The sequence below is a fragment of the Ceratocystis lukuohia genome, assembly GCF_044167205.1.
Source record: "Ceratocystis lukuohia strain C4212 chromosome Unknown Supercontig1_pilon, whole genome shotgun sequence".
Lineage (NCBI taxonomy): Eukaryota > Fungi > Ascomycota > Sordariomycetes > Microascales > Ceratocystidaceae > Ceratocystis > Ceratocystis lukuohia.
Genome location: NW_027263520.1, coordinates 3,916,303 through 3,941,786, shown reverse-complemented (window position 1 = coordinate 3,941,786; position 25,484 = coordinate 3,916,303). Strand labels below are relative to the sequence as shown.

General features: G+C 49.6%; 5 protein-coding genes across 5 annotated transcripts; 2 read left to right on the top strand and 3 right to left on the bottom strand.

The window, feature by feature from the left end:
* Positions 1-4,299: 4,299 nt before the first annotated feature.
* HOO65_010989 (RNA polymerase II subunit A C-terminal domain phosphatase SSU72) lies at positions 4,300-5,221 on the bottom strand (the record flags this gene model as incomplete). The annotated part of the gene is made up of 2 exons (XM_071006065.1): positions 4,300-4,929; positions 5,129-5,221. The coding sequence occupies 2 exons, from the start codon at positions 5,219-5,221 to the stop codon at positions 4,300-4,302; spliced, it is 723 nt and encodes a 240-aa protein (XP_070862811.1).
* Positions 5,222-11,341: 6,120 nt separating this feature from the next.
* Positions 11,342-13,003, top strand: HOO65_010988 (SH3 domain-containing protein; the record flags this gene model as incomplete). The annotated part of the gene is made up of 1 exon (XM_070999848.1): positions 11,342-13,003. One exon carries the CDS (start codon positions 11,342-11,344, stop codon positions 13,001-13,003), a length of 1,662 nt encoding a protein of 553 aa, XP_070862810.1.
* Positions 13,004-13,735: 732 nt separating this feature from the next.
* Positions 13,736-15,000, bottom strand: HOO65_010987 (NADH-cytochrome b5 reductase 2; the record flags this gene model as incomplete). Its single annotated transcript, XM_071005894.1, has 3 exons — positions 13,736-14,304; positions 14,377-14,770; positions 14,956-15,000. The coding sequence occupies 3 exons, from the start codon at positions 14,998-15,000 to the stop codon at positions 13,736-13,738; spliced, it is 1,008 nt and encodes a 335-aa protein (XP_070862809.1).
* Positions 15,001-16,045: 1,045 nt separating this feature from the next.
* Positions 16,046-18,616, top strand: HOO65_010986 (putative J domain-containing protein C63.03; the record flags this gene model as incomplete). The annotated part of the gene is made up of 1 exon (XM_070999847.1): positions 16,046-18,616. One exon carries the CDS (start codon positions 16,046-16,048, stop codon positions 18,614-18,616), a length of 2,571 nt encoding a protein of 856 aa, XP_070862808.1.
* A 378-nt stretch (positions 18,617-18,994) lies between these two features.
* HOO65_010985 (Collagen triple helix repeat (20 copies)) lies at positions 18,995-20,194 on the bottom strand (the record flags this gene model as incomplete). The annotated part of the gene is made up of 1 exon (XM_070999846.1): positions 18,995-20,194. The coding sequence occupies one exon, from the start codon at positions 20,192-20,194 to the stop codon at positions 18,995-18,997; it is 1,200 nt and encodes a 399-aa protein (XP_070862807.1).
* Positions 20,195-25,484: the final 5,290 nt, after the last annotated feature.

Genomic DNA, 25,484 nt, shown 5'->3' with positions numbered 1-25,484 from the left:
CTCCGAAACCACTTCACTTGCCAGCAAAGACAACATGAGACCAAGCACCTCTCTTTCCCACGCCATCCCCTCCCTCTGGTACAGCTTCTCCCAGCCGCCGTGGTGTCCTCGTGTCAATCCCATCTTTGAGGCAGTCGACGAAAGCAGGAGCAAGCAGCAGCACAGAGCCACGGATTGACGAGGACGCTCCAAGGCCTGTTTCTATTTGTCTTCTTTCCTGGCCGGCCCCTAGCCTTCAAGGCAAGGCCCCTGCAGGGGTCTCGTGCTGCATATATACAGCTCGGGAGTTGGGCGCGAGCTGCCCTGCTTGTTGCTCCCTTTCCGCTTCGTGCACTGCGGCCTGCAATAGCAATGGCAAATATTGGGCAATTACACCTTCGACTTACCCCCGATGTCTTCTTTGCCCTGGGTTTTAGGCATCATGCATGCTGTGATGTCTTGTCCGTGTCTCTCGACCCGGCTCATCGTCGCAACTATTAATTAGAGAGGCACATAGCAAGCACGTGACATACACTCACATAAACAACGCACTTCAACTGATAGCCCGCCCATGTTCTTTTGTTTTGCCATAGCTCCTCCCTGGGTGCCATGGCCTTTGTAACTCCAGACACACTAGCAAAAGAAATAAATAGAAATATGAAAATTGAAAATTGAAAATTGAAAAAGCCCCGCATTCTCTTTGATCGTGCTCCACTCGCGATGAGCCATCTCCAAGTTGGATGAACCCTAAGACTGCGAACATCCATCCTGTTGTGAACCTAGGTCATAGCTCGCTCTACTAACGTAAATTCCCTACTTGTCCCATCTGTTTTGCCTGTCAATTTCCGTCCGTCCTTTTCGCAATGTCACATGCCAAAAAAAAACAGCCAAAAAACAATATACGACCAATATCAGGGGTTAAGGGTAGTATTGCAAACTTGCGCCCTGGGGAGGGGGAGCACAACGTGAGATGTCTAACCCTAACCCACTTCAGCCCACATGGTCTTGGGTCTTGACCTTGGCCTCCCCTTCCTTGGGCTGCCCCCTGTAGTCCCCAGAAAGCTTGTTCATATTGTTCATCGCTCGGGTCCCTGCATGAGACCGTCGCATTGTGGCGGGCAGCACATTAACTGCTTTTTCAATGTCGCCTGGCGTCTTGCGAATCTTTCCTGTAGGAGTTATCGAAATTACGCTGAGGACCCCCCCCCCCCCCGACTCTATCATCCCAGGCCTGGATCTCTAGGATGGCAAAAAGCCTGCGCCTCTCCTTCCTTTCTTCTTTCCCATGCCTCCATACTTCTCTTGTCTGCGCATCTTTTGAAACCACCCATGAGCTTGGTGACAAAGGCAAGGAAGGTCTGGAAGAACGGGCCGCTCCAACCCGCCACCTTAGGCCCATGTTGTCAACTCCCCTCCCCGTCTAGAAGATGGAAGACAGAACGAAAGAAAAAATTATGTTGTTGGCGACGAGCTCGCCGCCAACCAGCCTTCCTGTATTTGAACAGGACGGGATTGTATGGATGGATGTGCGACTTCATCTTGATCTACATCTACTGCTGCAATGAAAAAAGTTGAGCACAGAGTGTAGGAATTGGGGGGCGGCGGTCCGTGTGGCGCGTGTGCTATGACTGTTCTTGTTCTCTGTTGCTTCTGTTGGTCGGTCCAAGGCTGCCAAGCACAAGGTAAGCCAATAGCAAATATATGCTCATGTAGTAGAACTGTTCTCAGCTGCAATGGGCGCAGGGCGTTATCGTTTGTCCAGTTACACTACTAATACGAGCAACACATAGCAGAGTACGGCTCAACATCGCTATATTATGCCATGCTCAGACTCTCTGGCCGTCTTGTCTTCGCAGCCTTGGGGCAGTGCCATGTCTCATATCGTTTCCTGGGTCCATGCCTGGCTTGAGGCTTTATGCTATTTAGCGGGCAAATGTTGTACTGCCATGTGCATTAAGCCTGGGGCTATTTATTTGTATCGACAATTGTATTGTTTCATCATTTGTTCGCCAAAATAAGATCGAATACTACAACATATTCCAGAAGCGAACGGGCGCTTGATGCCACTAGCTGGCGGCTGACTGCCTTGTAGGGTCTCAAGCGTTTTTATACAGTACTGGCGGCTGGCGGGCTTAGTCGAAGCTGTCTTCTACTAGGACTGCATGGAAAAGCGTGTCCCTTCTTTTGCTGCAGGATACTGTAGTTAGGCTAATACCCCTCAATATCTTCGTCTTCCTCTTCTTCTTCTTCTTCTTATTCGCTTCTTTCTACCGACCTATATGTCTCATTGATAGCCTAACACAGCAGTACACAACTAGCTCCTGGGCTGCTAGTAAGCACTACTGCTTGTCCCGCCCTATCTAGAAGAGACAGGTGATTTTGTCTTTAGTACATATTGTCTTACAGCAGGAAAGCTTGATGAGGGCGACTGTTCCAAGTGACTGATCCCTTTCGAACTGTTGCCAGTTCCAGTAGCTATGGCACGAGTTGATTTTCTTTATTTTAGAAGACTGCACGATCCCATCCTCTCCACGCTAGAGGTAGTTCTATATATATATTCAACGCCACTTGACTTGAATGCATGCAAAGCTTCCTGGAATAACCGATATCAAACGACATCAAAATGGCTACTACTCTGTCAGGCTGACCCTAGAGTCTGACTACAGGAGCACAAATACTAACAATTAGCCTTGTTGCTTTCTATCACTCTGCAGACGTACATCAACTTCATGTACTTTACTTGAACTTGAACATAGTATAATTTACCAGAGGAATGTTGTGCAACGTTGACCGTATTGCTTTACATCTGCCTACTGTTATGTTGTAGCAATAAGACAATACGACGCTCATTGTGCACCACTATGTACGAATGTATGTGTATATTAGTCACCAGTGACAGGAGCGCGTAGATTTCAAGTCTCTCCTACGGCCTTTTGTAGTCCAGCAATAACACCAGGAGGAATCTCTATCCAGCGTGACCTGCTAAGTTTCCAGGATTGGCTACCTGGCGTTTTTGGTCTGCAGGAGCTGCGCATGTACTATTTTAAAAGGCCGCCGGCTTTCGGCACGGGGAGTAAGCGGAGCACAGCAGCTTTGGCCCTCTCATCGTCTGATGGCTGTAGAGCAATCTTTTTATTTTAGCCAGTGGTCCCTTAATATCACCTGCGATATCTCCCTCCGGCCCTGCAAACCCACCTCCGGCCCTATCTCCCTCCATTCTCTTTCCTTCGCCTACCCCTTCGCCCCTCGCTACCTCCTCTCTGGCTCTTGTCTCTTGTCTCTTGTCCATTCTCCTCCGACAATGGCTGCGTCGCCTTGTGGTATAATGCTGTGCATATTATTGTGTGATATCATTTTACACCTGTCTGCAAAACGGCGGCGCCAGTTTTGTGAGGCCTCTTAATCATCTTTATCGGCACCCTAAAAGTATCAAATAACAAATCCTCATTAGTGTAGTGGTGATCATACCTGCTTGTCACGCAGGTGACCTGGGTTCGATTCCCAGATGGGGAGCTTTCTTTTTCCTTCTCTCTCGTGAGACACGGTAACTCGGCTGGAGCTCGTTTCTTTTTGGCCTACGCACTAAAGTGCCTTTTGCTCCCAGATATCCCCGCGGCCTTCATGTTTTCAAGTTCGTGACGGAAAACCAAAGGTGTTGCAGCAGCCACGCATAAAAGGACAAAACCACTGTACTCCGCCGGGGCCTACCCCCCGTGCCGACAGCCGGGGGCCTTTTAGACTAGTTTTTACACGGGGCCTCCACCAACCAAAAATATCAGGTAACCAATCCTAGAACCCGACAGGTACGCCCTCGGGCCGCGCTATACAGAGACCCTCCTGGCTATATTGCTGGACCCTAAAAAGTCATAGGAGAAGGTTGAAGTCTATGCGTTCCTGTCACTGCGGACCGCCCGGGAGGTGCTCCCGGCCGGAAGGCCGTCGTATTACGGTGAAATAGCTGTAGGTAGACGTTAAATAGTACAATAAACAATCAACAATCAATTCAAGTTCGTGACAAGCTAAAGAAATGTATTCATCACGTCTCCCGTTGAGTAGTCAGTAGTTACAGCGCATCTGTTTGCAATATTGAATAGCTTGTAACTAGACACGAACCGGAATCTTCAAGGCTGGGCATCTACATCACACCACGATGCGGACTTCTCGACGGCGATAAATGGCCCATTGCAATTATTTCGTTCTGTGGTTACCGAGATTATAGTAAAAGAGTTCTGCCTGACTGTAGAGCAGTTCAACTGTCCAGGAGAGAGCATTGAACGGAAATAGTTATATACCCCCTTTCTGGACTGATGCCTTTATGCCTTAGAACCAAGCTAGCGTCCATGTAGCTGGCAGGTTCGGCCAACGCTCTTGCCACTCTGCCAAAACTTCAGGAACACGTAAATCAAAAGTTGAGCGGCCGGCGGCTGAGCCTGAGTCAAAAGATAATGGGCCAACAGCTTGGCGCTCTTCTTCGGCAACCTTATTTAGAGAATTGGCGAGATCGACAATGCCCTGGCCACCAATGTAGGCCTCCTCGTGGTTATCCTTGATATCGATGTTGAATACGTGGACAGGATGGTTGAGGGGCGCGCCGCGGTTGTTGAGATCGTCAATAACAGCGTCCCAGCAACGCTCTTCGCATGTAATGACAATATCAACAACACCACCCTCGGAGCCTTCACTCCCACGGTCACTGGCGTGTGTCTGAGTACGGGGTACACCAATCTGCCAGTCTTGCCAGCGTTCGGGGCCCCATTTTACATTGCGATTACGATCAAGCATATTAAGCAGCCCATTGGCGCGATAAAGACGCGGGTCTTTGCCCTCTAGTTCCTTGTACATGCTGTCATACGATGTCTTGTTGAACTGATAGACGTTGGGCTGGTTGATTGTAGGGCCAGGCAGGCGGACCAGAGAGCCGGTACCAAAAGAAATCACGGGATAATTAGCCTGAGAGAGCCGTAGATGTGCCTCCATTGATCTGGCGCGATCCAGAGGTTAGCAAGATATATCGCACGGTAAGACCCATAGATACGAGTGGATGACAGATGATGATATTTCTTCTTTCAATTATGTAGATTGACATTACTATGGAATACATTGCGCCAAGCAACGGACACACATACCTGTTCTGGTTACTAGCACATACTGTACAAAACTTCAACTTGAAACCAGACTTTGAGTCCGGGCCTTTCTCCGCAGCATTGCCACTAATGGCGGATGATCCATTGACAGAGTCCATGATTACGAGTAACAAGAAGATAACTACAAACAGCGCAAGCTTGGATAAAGAGACAAGAGCAAGTCACGCGTTATATGTAATGGATAACCGGTCGATGGGTACCTGAGCTTTCGGAGCGGTTAGCAAATGGATCGAATCCAAGAAGGGAGAAAGAGGCTAATAGTAGGGACCGATTTTTTTCTTCAGACAAAAGCGTATACGGTATAAGTTGTATCAACATAGTTTGTTTAGACAGCTCCAATAAAAGGAATGCATCATGAAAAGGGTTAAGCGTGTAGTGAATGGGGATATTGATGTAGGCTTACCTATTAGCTATTGACGGCTGTAGACTACACAGCGTGAAGAGAACAAAGAAGAGGAAGAAGGGAAAGAAGAAAAGTATGAAGAGAAAGTTGATGGCTGCGTCGTGGCTGAAGGTTGAAGGGTTTTGCGTTTGTGGAGCACACAAGCTTGGAGCTTTAAAATTATAAAGCGGTGAGATGCGGCAGAAGAATTACTAGACCTTATAATGGCTTCTAAAACCCATATTACCAAGCGAATCATTGGGCTGATGGTCTAGTGGTATGATATTTGCTTTGCAGTATTCACTACAAATTTGTAAATGGTCGGGGGTTCGATCCCCTCTCAGTCCAAGAGATTCCCAGCTTCGCAGTTGGGTTTGTTTTTTTTGCCAATTCTTGGTTCAATTAACCCCAAAGTGTCTAACATATCTCCTCTTTTTTTTCATCATTATTTTTCCATGGCGTGTTGCTCAACTCTCCCTCTTACAACCCTCGGGGGGGGTACCTTTGAGGTCTGGCGCCTCCCCTTCTTCCGGGCTGCTAGAGGACGACGCCTATGACACTGATAAGCGTCTTTCATTCTTTTCTTTTTCTTTGACTCTGTCATGGATTCTGACAATGAGCTGTGGAGCCTTGAGGCCGCTCTTGCCCAACTTTGAGGAACAATCTCGTCGTCGACTCGCCCCCTTTTTCACGACAACTTTCGCGATCGCCAACTCCTCATCGCCACAACACCACTCCAACTCAAGGAGTTCACCTTCACGCTCAGGACTGAGTATTTGAGAGTTCACACAGTCCACTCCTTTTTCTTATGTTTTGTTTTTTCTCGCGCTCCTCTGTCCTCGGACAGACTGGTGACTGTGGCAGGTCACTAGAAAGGGGGCTGCCTTAGGTCACATCCACACCGCATGAGGCAGCGGCCACCAGGGCGGTGGAAGGATAGACCATGAGCCCTCGGATGCTCACACAGTATGGTTGACTTTCTCGTCGCTTGACGGGATTCCCAGACTGCACTGGAATCTGCTGTCTTGCCTCCATGATCTTCATGGCTTCAGGACACATAGCAGATTTTTCAGAGGATCGAATGGTTGTGGGGAAGTTGGGAGTCGTTTCCACTTCTGGGTTTAGGGTTTGTCTGGGGTTTTTGTCGGTGGGGAAATGGGGATGGGAAAAATGGGAAAACCGAAGGTGTTGCAGCAGCCACGCATGAAAGGACAAAACCACTGTACTCCGCCGGGGCCTACCCCCCGTGCCGACAGCCGGGGGCCTTTTAGACTAGTTTTTACACGGGGCCTCCACCAACCAAAAATATCAGGTAACCAATCCTAGATCCCGACAGGTACGCCCTCGGGCCGCGCTATACAGAGACCCTCCTGGCTATATTGCTGGACCCTAAAAAGTCATAGGAGAAGGTTGAAGTCTATGCGTTCCTGTCACTGCGGACCGCCCGGGAGGTGCTCCCGGCCGGAAGGCCGTCGTATTATGGTGAAATAGCTGTAGGTAGACGTTAAATAAAACATACATACATACATACTATCCTGTGAGAAAATAGATAAATACATTTGCTGGAAGCTACTCGCAGTGGCCAGTCAGAATCACAACGAGAAGCTCGGCCTACGGAACGTTCCTATACAAGATAAGATTCCTACTACTAGCGATCAATGCAACAGGAGCAAGTAAGGGTCAATAAATTGACTTGTTCTCCTTGAACTTTCTTGACAGCTTGCTCCCATGTTTTTGGCAGCCCTAAAGCAGGTGCCAAGTGCCACTAAGGAGAATTGACTTGTCCTGAGGAGAAGGAAAGAAACCTTTGACAATCAAGGGGTTCGGTTGGGTCACGGCAAAGGAAGCGTGAGAGGAATTCAAAGGCTAAACATGACAACGGGCCCAACGACGAAAGGAAGGAAGCAGCAACGGCAACCGTAACCCTAGTGATTACATACATGTTTTGGGATGCTTGGCTACATTCTCTTCTTTTTTGTCGTAGGTAGTGGCCGTGTCGTGTTGCGTGTTGCTGTGTGTGTGTGTGTGTGTGTGTGCTGCTGCTGCTGCTGTTGTAGCTCTGTTGTAGTGCCAACAAGGGTAGAAAAAGGGCCCAAAGGCGCCTAAGCGGGCGGCACGGACACACACTGACCTGAAACAAATCTGAGTGAAGCGCAGTGCTGAACCGGCCAATAGGAAAATGGCATGTTGTAGAAGGGGGAGAAGAAGAGAAGAGGAGAAGAGGAAATGGAGAAAAGGAAAGAAGAGGAAAGACAAAGATGGAGAACAAGACAATCTGGTTGCTTAAAATAGAAACAAAACACCAATAAACAAGAACTGGAATAACATGCAGTGCCAATGTAACTTGTAACTTGTACTGCGTTTGCAGGGTGATTTCGATGGGAGCTTTAACCCCCAAGCCTGCGAAATCTCATGTGCCTTCTATCTGTTCGTTTTCGCCTTTTCCTAGAAGTGATGCTGAGATAAAAGCAAGCTGAACGTGGCGCTGACGTCGAATCATAACACGTGGTTATCGGCATTATGCTTGGGTGATCATCCTTCTTGTTGTTGGTACGGATACGTGCTGAATTATTGATGTAGGCCTGCAGGTCTGCGTGCTTATTTTTTACATGAATTGGTGGTAGCTGGAGCACCGAAATCTGCAATCATTGATGTATTGTGAAGACCTCTTGTTGAAAGATGGGCTGGTGGCGTGGCATAGGCAGGTAGAGATGCAGGCTAAGGTCAGGGGAAGGGGGAGGGGAGAAGAGGTGGCTTGGGACGCACTTCCAGAGTGAGCCGGATTTGTTACGGTGAGATAAAAATTGTTGCAGAGACAAACAATGACTGGCCTCGTCCAGGCTGGATACGGGGTCAGATACACAAGGCGAGTGGTGTTATGGTGGTGGTTGTGATAATGATGACGATGAAATATCCTGCCTTATTTTGTCTCTGTTATAGCCTATTTTAAGGAAGCAACACACGGAGCACAGCTGTAACTTCGTGGGGAGCTACAACAAGGACAATGCTTTTCCGAGTTAGTCATGCTGACTGCAAGAAGAAGTTGATCTGGATCATAAGCCAACGCCCACGGGCTTTTGGCGTCTCCGCCCTCTAGGCTGTGGATGGCTCTGAATGTCTTTATTGTTGGTGAGCACGGCTAAAGTTTTCCGGGACTGAGACATGCATGGCAAGACAATCCGTACACAGAATCATAATAGCAAAACGATGACTCGACTCGGGTTGGTGACAAGGGAAGGAGAGGAACAAAAGACTGGGCAGGACAGGCCATATTTTATACCCTAGAAAATCTAACTGAGATTTACATTTGGAGCCGCCCAGGACAAGGCAAACCCTTGTTTCGTCTTCCTCATGTCGGAGCCTGCCATTCCATCCGGAAGGGTTCTCCCTGTGTCAAATTATGAAATTATGAGATGGGGCAGTTAGAAGCTGAGATTTGTATTGGCTGCAAGGCCTCTCTTATTGCTGTGGGAAATTGGATGTTTTAACGAGGAGGGGCTCCAGCCGAGGGGACAAGACGAGACGAGATGCTGTAGGCTCGTGGGTTGAGGGTTGAGGGTTGAGGGTTGAGGGTTGAGGGTTGAGGGCTGAGGGTTGTGGGCTGAGGGTTGTGGGTTGTGGGTTTTGTATAGGCTTTTGCAGCAGAGAAGAGGGAGCAGTTACTACATACATGTCAACAGCAGAGCTTAAAGAGAAGAGAGAGTGGGGGAGTGCCAGTGTCTAAGCTTCTGCCTGCCCTAGCAGAGCAAAAGCCGCTGCGCCAGCACTAAGAAAATAATAAGATGAAATATACTTCGGCAGAGCAGGAGATCCAGAGCGAGCTGAGAAGGCACGCCTTGTATTATTGTTTTTAGTTTGATCGGCATCGTTGAAGTTGGCAGGTTTGAAGCCAAGAGTCGAGAGCAGACAAGAGACCTGGGTGTAGGAAGAAAAGCTTGGCCTTGTTGCCTATGGCTATAGCGCCAGCAAGCAGAGCACTAGCTGACACTTTGGCCCTGGTTTCTTTTTTTAGCAGTAGCACATGCCTAAGCTAAATAGGGGAGGGGCAGCCTTCGATAGAGAGTTTTCGAATAGTGGCAACAAAAATTTCTTAGCTTGGGGGGGTTTCCAGCCTGCTTCCAGCCTGCCTGGAGCCGTCAGGCCGTCTGCATGTTTCTTCTTATTTTTTTTTTTTGGTTCTATTTTCCTATCTCCATGTTGCAAGATGCATTAGCAATCCTTAGGACTAAGATTCATGGCTTGGTTGGAGGGAGGGGGCTGCTTTGTTTAACGCGGGAATCAAATGGTCTCCTGCTATTTTCTCTTTCTTTGGAACAGCACAGAAATAAAAGAAACAAAAAAATACAGGGTTCCAAACATAAACAAATTGCAGCCAGAAGGGAAACAAAACCAAGAGAAGCACGTGTTGTAGGGAAGTTTATATGCTGTGTACTGGACGGAGAGAATGCCCTGAAACCCGGCGTTGGAAAGCCTGTAACAGACGCTGGCTTAAGGGGGCCTGCTGCACTCAGCCTGCCCTAGCTGTACTACTGCGACGTGAAGGCAATTGATTAGTGCTGCATTTTTATAGTTGGTCACAGTGGGCCGGGCTTGTGGTGGCTGCTAAACTTGGCGGCTTTTGGTACTTATTTGTCGGCTTTGTTTCCTTGTGATTTTGCCCTTTTTAGACTCCATATTTCTTGTTGTACCTCTTTTAATTTTTAGCTGGCTTTTTTGTTTTTTTTTCTTCATTTTTTAAATTCTTTTTCTGCTGCTCTTAGTTTAGCCCTTGAATTAGAACTCCCCCCCCCCCCCCAAATCCAACTGTGTTGTGTGTGACTTGGTCTTTTCTTTGTTCCAAGTCCCCTCACTTTTTTCTCCTTCATTTTTTGCACGTCTATTCTGAGACTTCTGCGATCCAATTCCAACCTCTGGTCCTTTTCCTTTTCCTTTCGCTCTTTTCATCCTGAGCCATGCGTATCTCCACGAATCGTATCCCATCCTGTTTTTAATATAAGCTCGACTACCTTTCACTCGTGAGGTCATCCATTCGTCCCTGGCATTGCCGCTTAATAAGACCACCCTTTGCTCTACTACCTACCTACCTACCTACTGCCACCCACGGCTCAACAACCTACTCTACTTGCTGACTTGCTGTTCATCGCTACCACCACCATCCACTCACAATTCCTGCTACGACTGCGGTTACCACAAACTCTGCCAATTTGGTAGTCCATCGCCTTGCCTGAAAAGAAGAAAAAAAAAACTGCCCCTCGTCATCATTGCCGATTCAAAACGAAACCCCCTTCCTTACCAAGGCGGATCGAATTAGCGTGTAGTGTGCTATTATACTGAGTCGAGACTCTCCCCCCCTCCGTTCTTGCCGCTTTACGCTACTCTCCATTCTCGCCCGCTTCAAGTATTTCTTGGGCTTCTTGCTACGTGCGGAGGCGCGCTTACGGCAGGTCGACAGCATCTGGCCGTCACCTGGGTAGCCGCCAACTAGTTCGACAGCTGCTTTTGTTTTTCTTTCTCTTTCTTTCTCTTTGTTCATCCTAACCTTGGTTTGGAAACGTCCTTTTCTTGGTTGCAATTTTCCGGCGTCTTAATTTCTTTGGCTTCTCTTCTCTCTCGCGGCATCTCTCGTTAGAATCCCCGTTAGCCTTTGTCTTTTCAACTCCTGTTCCTATCACAACTCCCCTCTACTACTACACAACATACCACCCCCTCCCCTAGTAACTATTTGATACTTGATTGGCTCTGCTTCCTTTATGTGCTGTGGACTTGCCTCCCATCCATATCCCATAAAACTCATCCCTCTATCTCTGTCTCTCGACACATTATCTCGACTCCCACTATGGAAGCACCCACTTCTTCACCGGCTGTGACAGCCACAACCAAAACCAAAACCAAAACCATTGCCGATACACCCCCCTCAACCACACCAGCTGCTGCTACCACTGCCGCTGCCGCTACGGTACCGGTAGTAGCAACATCGGCAGCAGCCGCCGATGGAGAACTTAGCCCATCAACCGTGCCCCCTCTTGTGCCCTCGTCCCACATTGCTCGTCGATCCGTTGCCTCTCGACCTTTATCACAAGTATCTGCAAAGAACCGCCTTTCGCAGTACTCAGTCACCTCCGTTCCCTCGCGGTCACGGCCTGTATCTAATGTCTTCCCCATGTATCCGTCGAGCCTACCATACTCCCTTGTCCGCGATTTCGCATATCCCACGTCGCATGTCCTCCACTACGGCCCATCTCCCGAACCCTCTGTGTCTGCTTCCGGCGCCAACACACCAGCTACTGAGCAAAGACGACTGTCTGATCCACCTGCCTCATGGGAAACCAAAATGAACTGGGATGCTCCGTGGCCGGCGGAATACTATGGCCGCTCAACAGACGTACCCCCTATCCATTTGGGAGACGGTCCCCCATGGAGCGAGGATGAAGACCTCCAGAGCCCCGTTGTTAGCTCGCGCCATCGGAAGCACAAATCCACATCAGCCGCCTATTCTCGACCGTCACTGGATGCCAACAGTTATACTGTTGACCCCGGATACCGAGTTGAACAGAGCGAGGGTCGTTATCCCACCCAACCCGAAGACGGCGTTAACGAGTACGTGTCCCGCCGCCACAACGAGCCCCCTTATACTTATCGGAACGGCCAGGAGTCTCAACTGCTAGGAGGCCATGACGCTGACTCAGATTGTTCTAGTTGCGCATCATCGCCGGCTTTCCCTAGCGATCAGTCTAGATATTCGAGGGACTACCAATTCACTATTACCTCTCCTGATGAGGAGATGCACGGCAAGGCTGTGGCATTATACGACTTTGAGCGTGAAGACGAAAATGAACTGCCCTTGGTTGAGGGCCAAATAATTCTCATCTCCTACCGTCACGGTGAGGGCTGGCTTGTGGCTGAGGATCCTAAAACGAAGGAGAGTGGCTTAGTCCCTGAAGCCTATGTCCGTCTGTTACGAGATATTGAGGGTGGAATGAATGGTTTAGCCAATGCCATGGTTGCTGAGAGGTCTGCATCGCCAAATGATAGTGGCACGCCCACCCAAGCAGAGCCAAGCGGTACTGGGTTCCCCGAGCCCGCCCTACCCGCCATTAATACGACGGTTAATGGCTACAATCAGCCTGTAGTGTCAACATTTTCCACATCTAGTAAGGACCTCGACCCTTACCCGACAGACCAACTCGGTATCCAAGCAGGGCAAGCACCCCCACAAGTTGTCCACTACAATGGCCAACGTGGCGGCAGCAGCCAAGCAAACACGCCGACAATGACGCTCTACTCTGAGGCTAGTTTTCTGCGACGAGGCAGCCAGGATACCTCGGGCATGGCAGCAGCCGCTGCTGCTGGGGCTGCTACGGCCGGGATTGGAACCGGTACTGGATCTACTAAGATGACCACAGATGTGGACAATGCTGATGTTCAGTTGCTGACAGATGCTAAGATGTCCTCTCCAAAGACGACCAGTGTTAGTGAAGCAGGGATGACAGCCCAGTAGTAGCCTTGGCGGTATTCTGCGCAAGACAGTGATGCTGCTACGATGTAATACTGGAAGACCCTTCTCTGCCCTTCACCATCTATACCCTCATATATATCCAGTCTCATATCCAGTCTCAGATACTGAATCCGACCCCTACCTCCTCCCTCACATCTCCTAAATCTCTATATTTCACCGTCACCCCCCCCCCCCCCCCAACTACGAATCTTCTTTTCTCCTTTTTATACCTAACTTACACGTGGTTTCTTAACAAGAATCGTCCGATATGTACAATCAATACATGTACTGCACTACCAATCGCATGGTGTATGGTGTGCCCTCCCCCCCCACTTTGTTGCTCTCGCATGAACTGAACGATGACAAACAAGATAATTTTGTTCGCTTATGTTTTATTCTCTCTTCCCTTCTCTTCGATTTGTGTTTGTGTCTTTTTTATTTTTTATTTTATTTTACTCTTCTTTTTTTATCATGGGCTGTATGGATAGCGGCAGCTTCCCATTTTTCTTTTTTTTTTCTTCTACTTTTCATCTTGTTCCTTTCTTTCTTCCATTGCATATGCGGACATGCGTGTTTTAGCTTCTTTTGTTCATTGCGTTTGAATTCTATTTCTAGTTAATGACTTCTCCCTGTTTCCCGTGACAATAAGCAAAAAAAGACCCTAGAAAATATAAATTGAACACAAGACACAGTTATCAACGGCTCCTCGCGCCAATTGCTAATTTATCGGGTGGATTAGAACTTGTAGACCTGCTCAGCAGTGTAGCCCAGCTCCTTGAGAGCACCCTTTAGCTCACCCTGGTCCTTGGGAGAGACCTTGTTGCCCGAGACGGCGTTCATCAGGCCAGGGGGGCCACAAACAAAGACTTTGATGTTCTCTTGCTTGGGCTCGGGCAGAGTAGTCTTAAGCAGCTCCTTGGTAACAAAGCCCTTGCCGCCCTTCCAGGAAGATGAGGGCTTGTCTAGCAGGTAGAAGGCGCGGAAGCGCTGGGGGTAGGTGTTTTCAAGCTTGTCGAGCTCGGCCTTGAGTAAGATGTCATCCTCGGTGACGTTACCAAAGATTAGAGTGACCTTGGTCTTGTCTTCAGGGTTGCTGAAGATGCCGCGCAGAAGCTGGTACATGGGGGTAATGCCAGTGCCACCGGCAATTAGGGCGATTTCAGGGTGCTTGTTGGCGGACCACGGGTACTTGGGTAGAGGGCCCTTGATATCCAGCTTGTCGCCGGGCTTCAGGTTGTGGATGTGGGAGGACATGGGGCCATCAGGGTACTTCTTGACAACAAGATCCATGTATCCCTTAGAATCTGTCGGAGAACAGAAAGAAACAGCAAGTCAGTAACTGGGTTGGTACGGGGAAGAGGAGAAGGGAAACCGACCTTCGTCACTGGTAGGGGTGTAGGGGCGGATAACAGCCTTCTCGGCGCCCTCGGGCTTGAACTTGGTTAGGACAGCCGAGGTGAAAACGACGCCGGAAACAGACTCGGAGTCAGGGAGCTTGAAGCGGAGCAGTTTGGTGTTGGATGAAAGATCCTTGACATCGGAGACCTCGAGGCTTAGGAAGCCTTGCGGGCCACCAGTGAAGGCCTTCTTGATCTCAACGGGGGCGGCAGCAGAAGCCTTGGCGCCATTGCCATTGGACAAATAGTAGCCACCGATAGCAAGCGCGGCAGCGCCAGCAGCATACAGGGCAGAGTTGGAGCTAGGCTTGGGGGCTTGTTCCGGGGACTTGGGGACAGCATTGGGGGATTCGGAGGCGAAGGCGCGGACTTGCTAGAGGGGCGGACAAGGTTAGTCAAAGAGCTAGAGGTTAGCTAGGACATTAAAAAAAAAAGCAATGCTTGAGGCACCAATGGTGATTTAGATGTACGGCTTTCTTGTTGTTACTTTGCTTGGATTGGCTTTTGCTGTATTGCATGTATTGGGTGGGGTTCTGGATTAAGAGCTTGCTTGCTTACCTGGCGTAGGGGCCGAGTAATACGTATGGCAGACCGGGCGAACATGTTGACGGATTTTGAGGGGGGACAAACAGGGACACAGGAACCAAGAGGAACAAAGATGATCAAAACAGAGTCAAGATAAACAAAATTGCGCTCTATTTGAAACGGGGCGTTTGGCTGGTGATGCAGGAGAGAAGGAAAGGCAAGGAATAGGAAAGGGCAGAAAAATTAGGTCCGGCTTTGGGGGCAAGGAAGGAAGGAAAGCTCGGTCAGCGCAGCGCAGCACTGGAGCTTCGCCTTCTTGCCGAATGTAGGGAAGCAAAAATGGTAATAAAAACGTAGAGCCGGTGACAGCTGACGCAACCCTCCTGTCAGCTGTCAGAAACATACGAGCAACCCAGTAGCCAGTAGCCAGGGAACAAGGGCTTAATGCAATGCAGGTTCCTCAGCCCAACCCCTCCCCTCAACCCCTCGTCCTCCTCATGCCCTTGTTCTTCTACTTGCCTTCTTGGTCTCTCTTCCAGTCTCTATAGGTTTATAGAGCTCTGTAGTCTTGTAGCTAAACTGTCTGCTATGCCCTGATGACTGGCCTTACATTGCCGCAATGGCAAGTCGGAAAAGATGACTGCAGTTGCAGAGTGGATCACATGATGCAACATATGCACGATCATGGGCTCTTTGCTTGGGGCTCCTGTCTTTAGCCTTCTTTGTGGTTCTTTTGCGCCCTTATCGAAGCTCTGTTTGGCTAGTTTGTGCCTAAAACTGGGTGGATAGAAAGGCCTGGCTGGGCGTGCAGCACCCCCTCCATCCATTGATGACTCTCTCTAGGGCATCAGTTGTTGAGAAGTAGCCCTGAGACCTTTTTTATGAGGCGTTTTCTTTCTTTTCTTTCTTCTTTCCTTCCTTTCCTTCTCTTTCTCCCTTTTATACATTTCTAACAGGCGGCTTTTGTGTCTCTAATCAATGAGACTGGCATTCTGACAACTCGGCTGTATATTTACACACAGCTGTTGCACTTGTCGTCCCTCTTGTCCCTCTCTATACTCGTATATATATACGCATATATAGAGTTAGCTTGTCTTCTTTCTCTCCCTTCTTACTGCAGATCATGCCATCTAAAGAGCCATCCTCGTCGGGCCGCTCCAAAGCTGGCCGCTCGTCTCGCCGAAGCGAGCGTAGCAACCGTCATGGTACTTCCTCCCGCGCCCATGGTGCAGCCAATGAGGACCCTGCCTACTCTAACTCGCCTTACCAACAATCTGTGCGGGCTGCTGAGTCACGCTTCTCGCTAACTGATCAGTTTGCAACGACTGCCCGTGAGTTTGAGTTTGGCTTCGACGATGCCTCGTCCGTCTTTACCAAGGTCACTGATGTCGCCGACAGCCATCCTGACCCGCCGCCACCGTATAATGACGAGGCTGAGGGTCCGGCTGCCGTGGAGGATGCTGTTGGCCCTAGGGGAGCATGGGAAGATGTCGAAGAGGATTTCGACTACGTTGAGCCTAGCCATTATGACATTCTGTGCCTGCCCCGAAACTCGGCCCTGACCCAGGATCAGATCCGCCGGGCATTTTACCGCCAGTTCATGTTGCTTTATCCCGAAGCCCATGCCAGCAAATACCGCGCCATGGCCTCAAACCATTTCTTCAAATCGCAGCAGGCCTACGAGACTCTGATGGATCCCCAACGTCGGGCCGAGTATGATGTGCTCGGGGAGGATTGCGAGGATGCCGAGGCCCTCGTGCACGGTCACTACGACTCTGCTGTTGAGGGCAAGCTGCGGGCCCGGATGCAACAGGTTGTTTATGGAACCTCTGAAATTGGTGTCCGTATCGATGCCTCTAAACTGTATAACCAGCTTTACCGCCAACTCAGTAAACGCAGGACACCAACTGCCGCAAACCTGGCTCAAAGTATGAAGCCGTTGGACTACGCTCTCAGCCAGTCATTCACTGTGGGTGTCCCTGTGCATCGCGTCCTCCCGTTAGCCCAGCTCCGTGCTGCAAAGAAGAGGCTAGGCGGCATGATGGCTAAACTCAGGTCGGACAAGGGAAAGGAAAAGAGCAAGAAGCGGAGCCGAGACCGGGAACGAGAAAAGGCATCGGCGGCAGCTGGAAGTTCCAACTACTACATGGCTATTCCTACTGTGACTGTGGCCGGCTCACTATATGGCCTCGTTGACGGGCTTACCCAGGCTAATGTGTCGTCTTCGCTGTTAACCGACCGCGTCCAACCCCTCCTACCGCTCACCATCCCTCGCCATCGCATTGTGCAACTGGGCGAGCTGAAATGCACGCCTCTTGTTGCTGTCCGTGTTCGCCAGGAGATAATCCACCGTGCCCGGGCCGCCGAAAGGACAGAAAGCGCTGTAGGAACCTCCTCATCTGCTGCTGTTGCTGGATCCGAAGAGCGCTGGACAAAGAGCGCTATCGAAGTGGAAACCGACGTCATTCCCGAGCGATCGCTGACCGCTCGTGTCTCGCATACTTTCCTGCTCCCCTATAGCTCTGTTCCTTGGAACATTGAGGCTAGTGCCACTAATGGCCGGTATGTAACTGGTGGTATTCCCCGTCTAGGCATGGGCATGTACCGCAAGATTGGTCCTGGAACGGCCTTTTTCCGCGCCGACAGCGGCGACTGGCGCTTTGGAAACGGCAGAGTCTGCAACTTCTTTGGTCAGTTTGCTAAGGAAAGCAAGAAATGGTTCTATGCCGACTTTCAGTTCCCACTAAAAACCACGCCGAGCATCGAGATTGGCTACAAGACTACGCCATGTGAGCGATGGACGACTACCAACTACGCCGATATTCCGCGCGGCGAGTCAGGCATTCGTGGAATGGACCGTGAATCCTCATTTGCTGGTCGTGGCTCATGGGCTGTGTCAGTGTCTGCCATGCCTAGCGATGCCTTTGCTGGCTACCTTCGCTACAGCCGTGATCTCCCCTACCTGGCCCCAACCCAGAATCCATCTCGTATTGAAGCCGAGCTGTGTGGCAGTAACTCTGCTGATTACTACCTAGCTTTGCGTAACCTATGGCAAGTTGGTAACTTTGCACGCCTAGGCCTTGAGGTTAGTGTTAGCGCTCACCATGTTCACCTGTCTCTATACTGGGCCCGGCTGAGCCATGCTATCAGTCTTCCAGTATTAGTGGCTCCGCGTACCATGATCTCGGACAAGATGGTGGCTTGGGGAGCCGTGGTGCCGTTCGTTACGGTGGCGTTGGGCCAGTTTGGACGCCGCTGGCTAAACCGTAGCCGGGTGGCCAAGAAGATGGCGCGTAACCAGGAGGCCGTACGGGCATACGTTGACCAGAAACGGGTCGATGCCGAGGAGGTCGAGTACCTGATTGGAGGTTTCGTTGAGACACACCAAAAGCGCGAGGCAAAGAAGGGTGGCCTAGTCATTTTGAGTGCCAAGTACGGTGTCAAGGAAGGCACAGGAAGCAACGCAGTTTGGGGCGGCGGGGAGGTCGCTGACGTCAGAGTCGCAGTGGCGGCCTTGGTAGACGGCGACGGCCGGCTAGAGATCCCATACGGAGTGCGCAAGAGCCATATTCCGGGATTCTGGGACCCGATGCCATTGCAGGAGAAAGTTCTGCATGTAAGGTACATGTATAGAGGCCGGGAGGCTGTAGTGGAGGTCCGTGGTAAGGAGGGTCTTGTTCTGCCACCAGTGTAAAGACTGGTGTATGGAAGACATAAGAAGGAAAGTTCTTGACCCTAAAGAGATATAAAAAAAAAAGGGAAAAAGAAAAAGAAAAAAAAATACAGAGGAGGTACAAAGCAACGCGTCTCTTTTGATGGGAATCGTTTAAGCGATGGTAGAGTTTCTCAAGATCCAGTCTCATTGTTATGAACTATAAAAAGGATATATCTATACATTATGCAAGCCGGCCCAGATATTTTGCGTGTTGTGATGAACCAAGGTAAAGCATTCCTGACGCTCAAGCAAAGCTGCTGCTAATTAAGAATTACCGTCAGCGAGGCAACTAGGCATTTTAACTTGAAGTTTTCATATCAAAGCCCCCCATTAATTTCGTCTTGCCCTGGAGTCATTTTAGAAGCCTAGCGCAGAGTTCCACACTGTAACCGTCTGGTCGCTGCGATCGGCGGGGGAACCAATCGCAGCAACCTGGGCCTTGGCCGCCTGGCAGATGGTCTTGGCCTCGTCATTGGCACCGCACTGGTTAGTCAGCTCGTCGCAGATGCGGTTGGTGATGATGTTGGGGTTCAGAGCCTCTTGCTGGATGGCCTCGATCTTGGGGTCATTGGACTGGAAGGTAAACTCCGTGGCAGGGCGGCCGCCAAGGCCTCCTTCACGGCGGATTGTGGGGTCGCAGGAGCCGAAGTCAGCAGCACCGCCGCCAACAGCAGTGGATGGAAGGGAAGTGCTATCTCCGCCCTCTTTAGTGTTGTCCGTGTTGTCCGTGTTGTCCGTGTTGTCCGTGTTGTCCGTGTTGTCCGTGTTTCCAGTGTTTCCAGTGTTTCCAGTGTTTCCAGTGTTTCCGGTGTTTCCAGTGTTGCCAGCGTTGCAAGTGTTACCAGTGTTACCAGTGTTGCCAGTGTTGCCAGTGTTGCCAGTGTTGCCAGTGTTGCCAGTGTTGCCGCCAGCGGTAGGAGTGGGAGTAGCGGCGCGGGTAACAGTAGAGAGTGTAGTGGGGTTTGCAACGATATCTGCGACGCTGTCGTTGTTCTTAGGTTGTCCACCATTATTGCCGGTCTTGCCGTTGTTGCCAGTATTCTGAGCACCCGCCTCCACAGAAGTGAAGTTGCTGAACCCCTGGGCAATGGCGATATCGGCAACAGACAAGCCGTCTGCAGGAAACGGAGTGGTCAACGAAGTCTTGGAGTTCTCATTCTCAACATCCGATCCAGCGGTGGCCGGGTCAACCAGCGGTAGGATACCGCGCAGAGCCTCTGTAGCTGGTAGATCAGCGGACGCACACAGAGAGTCGATTTTGGCATTAGACGGGTTAAAGTTGCGCTCAGCAGCAACTAACTGCTTGGCGGCATCAATAACTTGGGGGTCATCTCCCAGTGTGTTGACAATCTTGTCGGCGAGTGCGAGTTTATCACACGGGTTGGAAGAAGCTAGCAAGACACCAGGAACTTCACCAGAAAGAGAGCCAGCTTGGCCAGGAGAGCCAAATTCAGTAAGACTCGAAATGCCGGAGACAGGGATCTGTTCCTGACCAAAGCGAGACTCGGCAACAGCCAACAAAGTGGCGAGAATAACGAGCTTGGAGGTGATAGACATTCTGTTTATTTAAAGTGAAAGAAGGATAATAGATTTGGATGTGGAATAGGATCAGAGAAAGGAAGAAGGGCTAACACTGAGAGAGTGAAGAAATAATATAAAAAAAAGATTAAACAAGTAAGAAAGAAGGAGGTAAATCTGACAATACCAGCTGGCAGATTAATAAAAAAAGGAAGTAAATTAGAAAAGGGACTGTTCACAGAACGTCAAAGAAAGAAAAAGCGTCGAAGCCGAGAAAGAAATGGAAAGATGGTTTGATCGATGATGAAGAAGAGAGGATAAGAACGAAAAGGCTATAGAAGCGGAAGATGCGATGTTTTATAGATGAAGAACGGAGATAGTACGGACGACTGCATAAATGATGAGGCGCTTCCGGAGCCACAAAGAGAGCAAGATGGGCTGAGATCAGATGGACATCGTCTGTAAGCACAGGCTCTAGACCATGGCCTATGGCCCAGTCCTGCTGCCTAGCGCCTAGTATCAAAGTGGTGTTAAGCTTTGATTCTGAAGATGATGGTTGATCAGACAGTATCGTGAGTTTTGGGTCAGAAACTTTCTGATGCTAATCAGACAAGCCGAGTTTCTCCCAGTGTTGCCTCCAGCGATATTTCTATGAAGGAAGGTCATCCCATGTTTTGGAAACGCGCTGTCAGCCAAAGAAACTTAGCATGTCATAGTAGCAATATCAGACAAACTGAGTGTGGAAAGGATGGCGTGAGAGGTCTTGGATAGTACGTTTGATCGGCATCGGCTAGCACGGAAGCCCATTTATCCTTAGGCCCCCATTTTGACACTTGTTTTGAGACCGTTTCTCCCTTCCTCGCGTGTCACTAGGGGAAGTGCCATATTCTGAGTGTTGGAGGGATATTTAGTTTCATTGGTAAAGAAGCCGCCGGTGTAGTTTGGAGTCTGATGACAGAAGTTGTTTCAGGAGTTGTGAGTTGTGGGGTAAGTTTGTTGAACATTGTTCTGTGTGTGTAACATACATATGTCAGGGTTGTGCTGCTGGGGTTAGTTACTAGGGTTAAGGTATTGCGTAGCACAATTTTGATACAACTACGGGCTTGTGTGGCGATTATAGATAGGAACGTGTCACGTGCTGTAATTATTGAATAAAGGTTCCAGGTCGGCCCAGGCAGCCACTTCTTTTCTAGATTGTCTTCCTCCTGAGTTTGGGAATAATATCACAGTGCCTTATTTGAGGCAAGGCAACCAATGCCCGGCCGCACCACGGGGCCATGCCCTTTTTCTTTTTCGGAGATTCCCCTACAAAAAAGACAGACAAGCTTATAGCTACGCTCGCCCACTATCGAGAATGCTGCTCTTTAGATTCAGATTCTTCAATAAAGCGACAACAGAAGACAAGCAGACAAAGCACGGGATGCCAGCTCCCCATACATGGGACGCAAAGCCTTGATGGGCCTACATGGGATTGGGACGTTGCCTGGATGTCACATCCATCACCATTGACCATGAACTAAGCTATCGCCAGTCTGCTCGTCCAATCCATCGTACCCTCTTGATACGACTGGACCCCACAGATCCCAGGATAGCGCTTGAAGGCACAAGACCTCTTCTAAGCTAAAACACTTCCGCCGGATTTGGATCCGGATATAGCTTGATTCGGATGGCCAAGATACTACTCCTTAGTGCCATTCCTCGATGTCATTAATGTTAGCACCCAACAGTGACTCCTTCGCACTGCCTTTGCATGAGTGACTAGTGAGTATGGGGGGGCCTGCTCTACCTGAGTCCTTTGACGCAACTATCTCGCTTTCATGAAGATTGGATGCTGTGGCTCACTGCTCCCCAGATACAATAATCTCGCCTGCTTAACTATTAAGCCGAACTCCGGCTACTAAGCCAAGAAACAGTGGCGTATTGAGGCCGGGCTCTCTGAGGCCGCATATATTGCTATGCGTTCCTACACATTCTATGAAGCGCCATAACAGATGGAGTGCTAGCCAATGTTGCTCTGGGAAGACAACCTCCCGAGCTGCGTCAGGGCGTGCAGCGTGCTTGGACAACGTCTTGGATCTTGCGAAGTCCTATCCAGACCGGAATTTGCAAGCACAGAGGACTGGGAGTCCGTGTCTTATGACCTAGGTGCTTCCCTTTCACTTTTATTTTATTGGAGCACCTAGCGAGCACAAGTGAACTTAAACCTCTAGTTTCCTCTCTACGGTGCCCTCTCGCAATCGAGGCATAGCCCCGGGATGCTGCCCGAGTATTGATCGCTTTAAGCAAGATGTCTTAGAATGCGCATTCACACCCAAGAGGAGAGCCTAGTTACCAGGAGCATGAGCATCTGCCTCAATTGGCCCAACTTTCCATTGTAGAGCAGAGAGCTATCTAAATGCTGCACTCATGGTATTGTAGCTGTGGATAGACGTCGATTTGCTCGCATTGGCCATTTACTGACCATCAACGATTACATAATCTCTAGAACTTGAAGAATTTTGCGGCCATGGGCTGGGGGTTGCTGAAAAACCTTATTGTGTAGTCACTCTGGTACAGGTTTGGTCAAAGCCTTGGGCTGTGAACGAGCGATTTTCTAGAAGGCCTTGTTTGTTCTAGAATCTACACTCCCTTCCCTTGTCGCCGATGCGTCCCTCTTTTGATGTCTTTCGTTCCCAGCAACGAGACCCCCCAGGCAAAGCCACGAAAAACCTAAGGATGCAAATGTGGGAGGATCCTTGTGAAAAAGAAAGCAGCCTCCCGAGTTGTTCCCGTTGGTCGCAGCGCGTGTGGGCCCGGGTAGGCAAGTAATTTATGTGTATTTATCTTGGTACTTTGAACACACGTTGTTGTTTTTCTTCCTTGTCCGACCTCCCTCGGAATAAGGCCTAACTCCTGGTTCTTTCTAGCAGCTAAAAGAGAGTTGTCATAAGAGAAACGGAGCGAAGACGGCGAATTGGGGGGGCACATGACAGATACAAGACAAGGCAAGGTGCAGGGATTGAAAAGAATAGCGAAGCCAAGTCAACATATTGTACATGGACTCATACTAAGCATCTCTAGAGTCACGATAAACTCATAGCGCAGGCTTATCTATCAGCTTGTCAAGCGGCGAGCTAATAAACTTCCTAAGCGCGGGCTCGCTTCTGACTTGACCGTAAGATAAATAAATTTATAAAATCTTTGGGAGACAATCTTCCGACCTTGACGAGATAATCTGGCAATTCTTGGTCTGGGTTGGCCTCAACTTCACAAGAGTCCACTTGCGGATAGAGAAGCCAAGACACAGGCATAGCATACATAGCATTGTAATATTGTGTGAGGGGATGCAAAAGAAAGGAGAAAAGATATGCGTCCTTGTTTCCTCTTTTCTCACCTCTGGTCCTCCCGCCACACCACACCACCATTACCACCAGATCGATCACATCACAGCTACACGCACAGATTGCATAGTAGTTTCTCTCTGGCCTTTTGAAATTCTGACATGCCACAAAAGCAGAGCACTGGGCGGCATTAGCCTTCACTCTTCGCCGGGTGACTTGCATCGAATGTTTACCGGCCTTGGGGCGGCTGTTTGCATACTGGAAAAATAGGAGTAAGCTGGAGAACCGCAATAGTGCAATATTCGGCCAAACTTTAGCCCAGGCTCAATGCCTTCTTCCGTCCTTATGCTTTAGCCGTTGTTGGTTGATACTCAAAGACGAAGGAAGCAAAATGTCCAGGGTGTCTTTGTCAACGCACACCGAGAAAAGGGAGCTCTTCTTCTTCTCCTTCTCCTTCTTCTTCTTATACCTCCTTCTTCTTCTTCTATCTCCTCCTCCTCCTCCTCCTCCTCCTCTCTCTTCTTCTGATTCTTCTGAGGAGATTAATTTTGTCAGGAGCATAAGCCAGTGACTCAAGGGCCAGCGGGTGGCCTCGTGCGAAGGGGGTGTCTTCTTAGAGCGCAGGTAGGTCTGCAGTGTAGCCCAGTCCCAGCAAGAGCGAAGGGGGCAGAGAGGCGGATAAGGGTTTAGTGAGTGCATGGAATGCAACATCAAGTTTACTAGACACACGCATATGCATCTCCGATTCGAGACGAGGGTACAAACACCCTGAGGCTCTGTTTGTTATGAGAAGGAGGCTCTGCAGACCGACAAGGCTCTTGGCAGATTCTGAAGCTCCAGCTCTGATTGGCCCAAATTAAAAGACCGGCCTAGCCTTTGTTCGGGAGATCCACTAGGGGCCCTTGTTCAGAGCACCTTGAGCATGTACCTTATGTACTACCACACACAGGAACTGTACTTGTTAGTTTTCTTCTTCTTCTTCTTTTTCCTCTTTGGGCCTAAAGAGAAAAAAATAGGAAGGGGGGGGGGGGTCCCAGAAACCGAACGCCGCCTAGCTACCGAAGCCGAGAATCGTCCGATGAGGAGGCCAGCAAGCAAGAGAGTAAAGACCCCTGATCGTGAAATAATATGACTGACTTGGCCTTCCGCTTTTTCTTCTAGAGCCTGCTAAATTATTTGCCATCGAACCCCTGGGATTGTTCATAGCAGAGGGCGGTTTGCATTTTACATCGTGTGTGCAAGAACAAAGTGCACCAGCGTACCAGCGTACCAGCGTACCAGAGTACCAGCGTGCCAGTGTGATGTTTAGGCTTGTATAGGCGTACCGTGACATTAATGCATGCTATTCTATCTATCAGGCCCTCGCAGGAACTTCATCCCATGTTCAAATAACACTAAACAATCATCCAAACAAAATCGCAAACTTGCCACTACCAACACAGCACAGCACCGAACCGCATCACACCGCACTGCGCTACACAGCGCAGCACAGCGCAGCACAGCACAGCACAGCCCTCCCAAGCTCAGGGCCTCAAATGTCAGAAACCCAGCCGGGCGACAGGAGAACCAGGAATTCACTCACACTACCCACATCTTTAAGCTCGGCAGTAAGTGTAGCACCGGGATCATGCATAGACTGGCAGGGATGCATTGCCCCCCCGGCTGTCTCACAATGCGTCTCCCACGTTTGTGATATTCCCAGGTGAACACATAAGTACGCGCGCTTCGCGGTGGAATCAGGTTCAGGAGACAAATAGGCAATTTATGTATATAAAAAAAAGTAGAATAAATGGTAAAGTATGGCAATGTTAACAATGAGCTTCTATCCTTTTTTAATAACAAAATTGCGGCCACCATTGCCCTATCGTTTCTGGCAGAAAAAAAGAAAAAAAAAAGAAAGCGAAAAAAGGCACCTGGCCTGGTATTTGCATCTGATAAGGCCTGGGATCCTCGCAGGCGCGTCGTAGCTCGTCCTATAATGGTGTATCTAGAGGTTTGGAGAGTTGGGC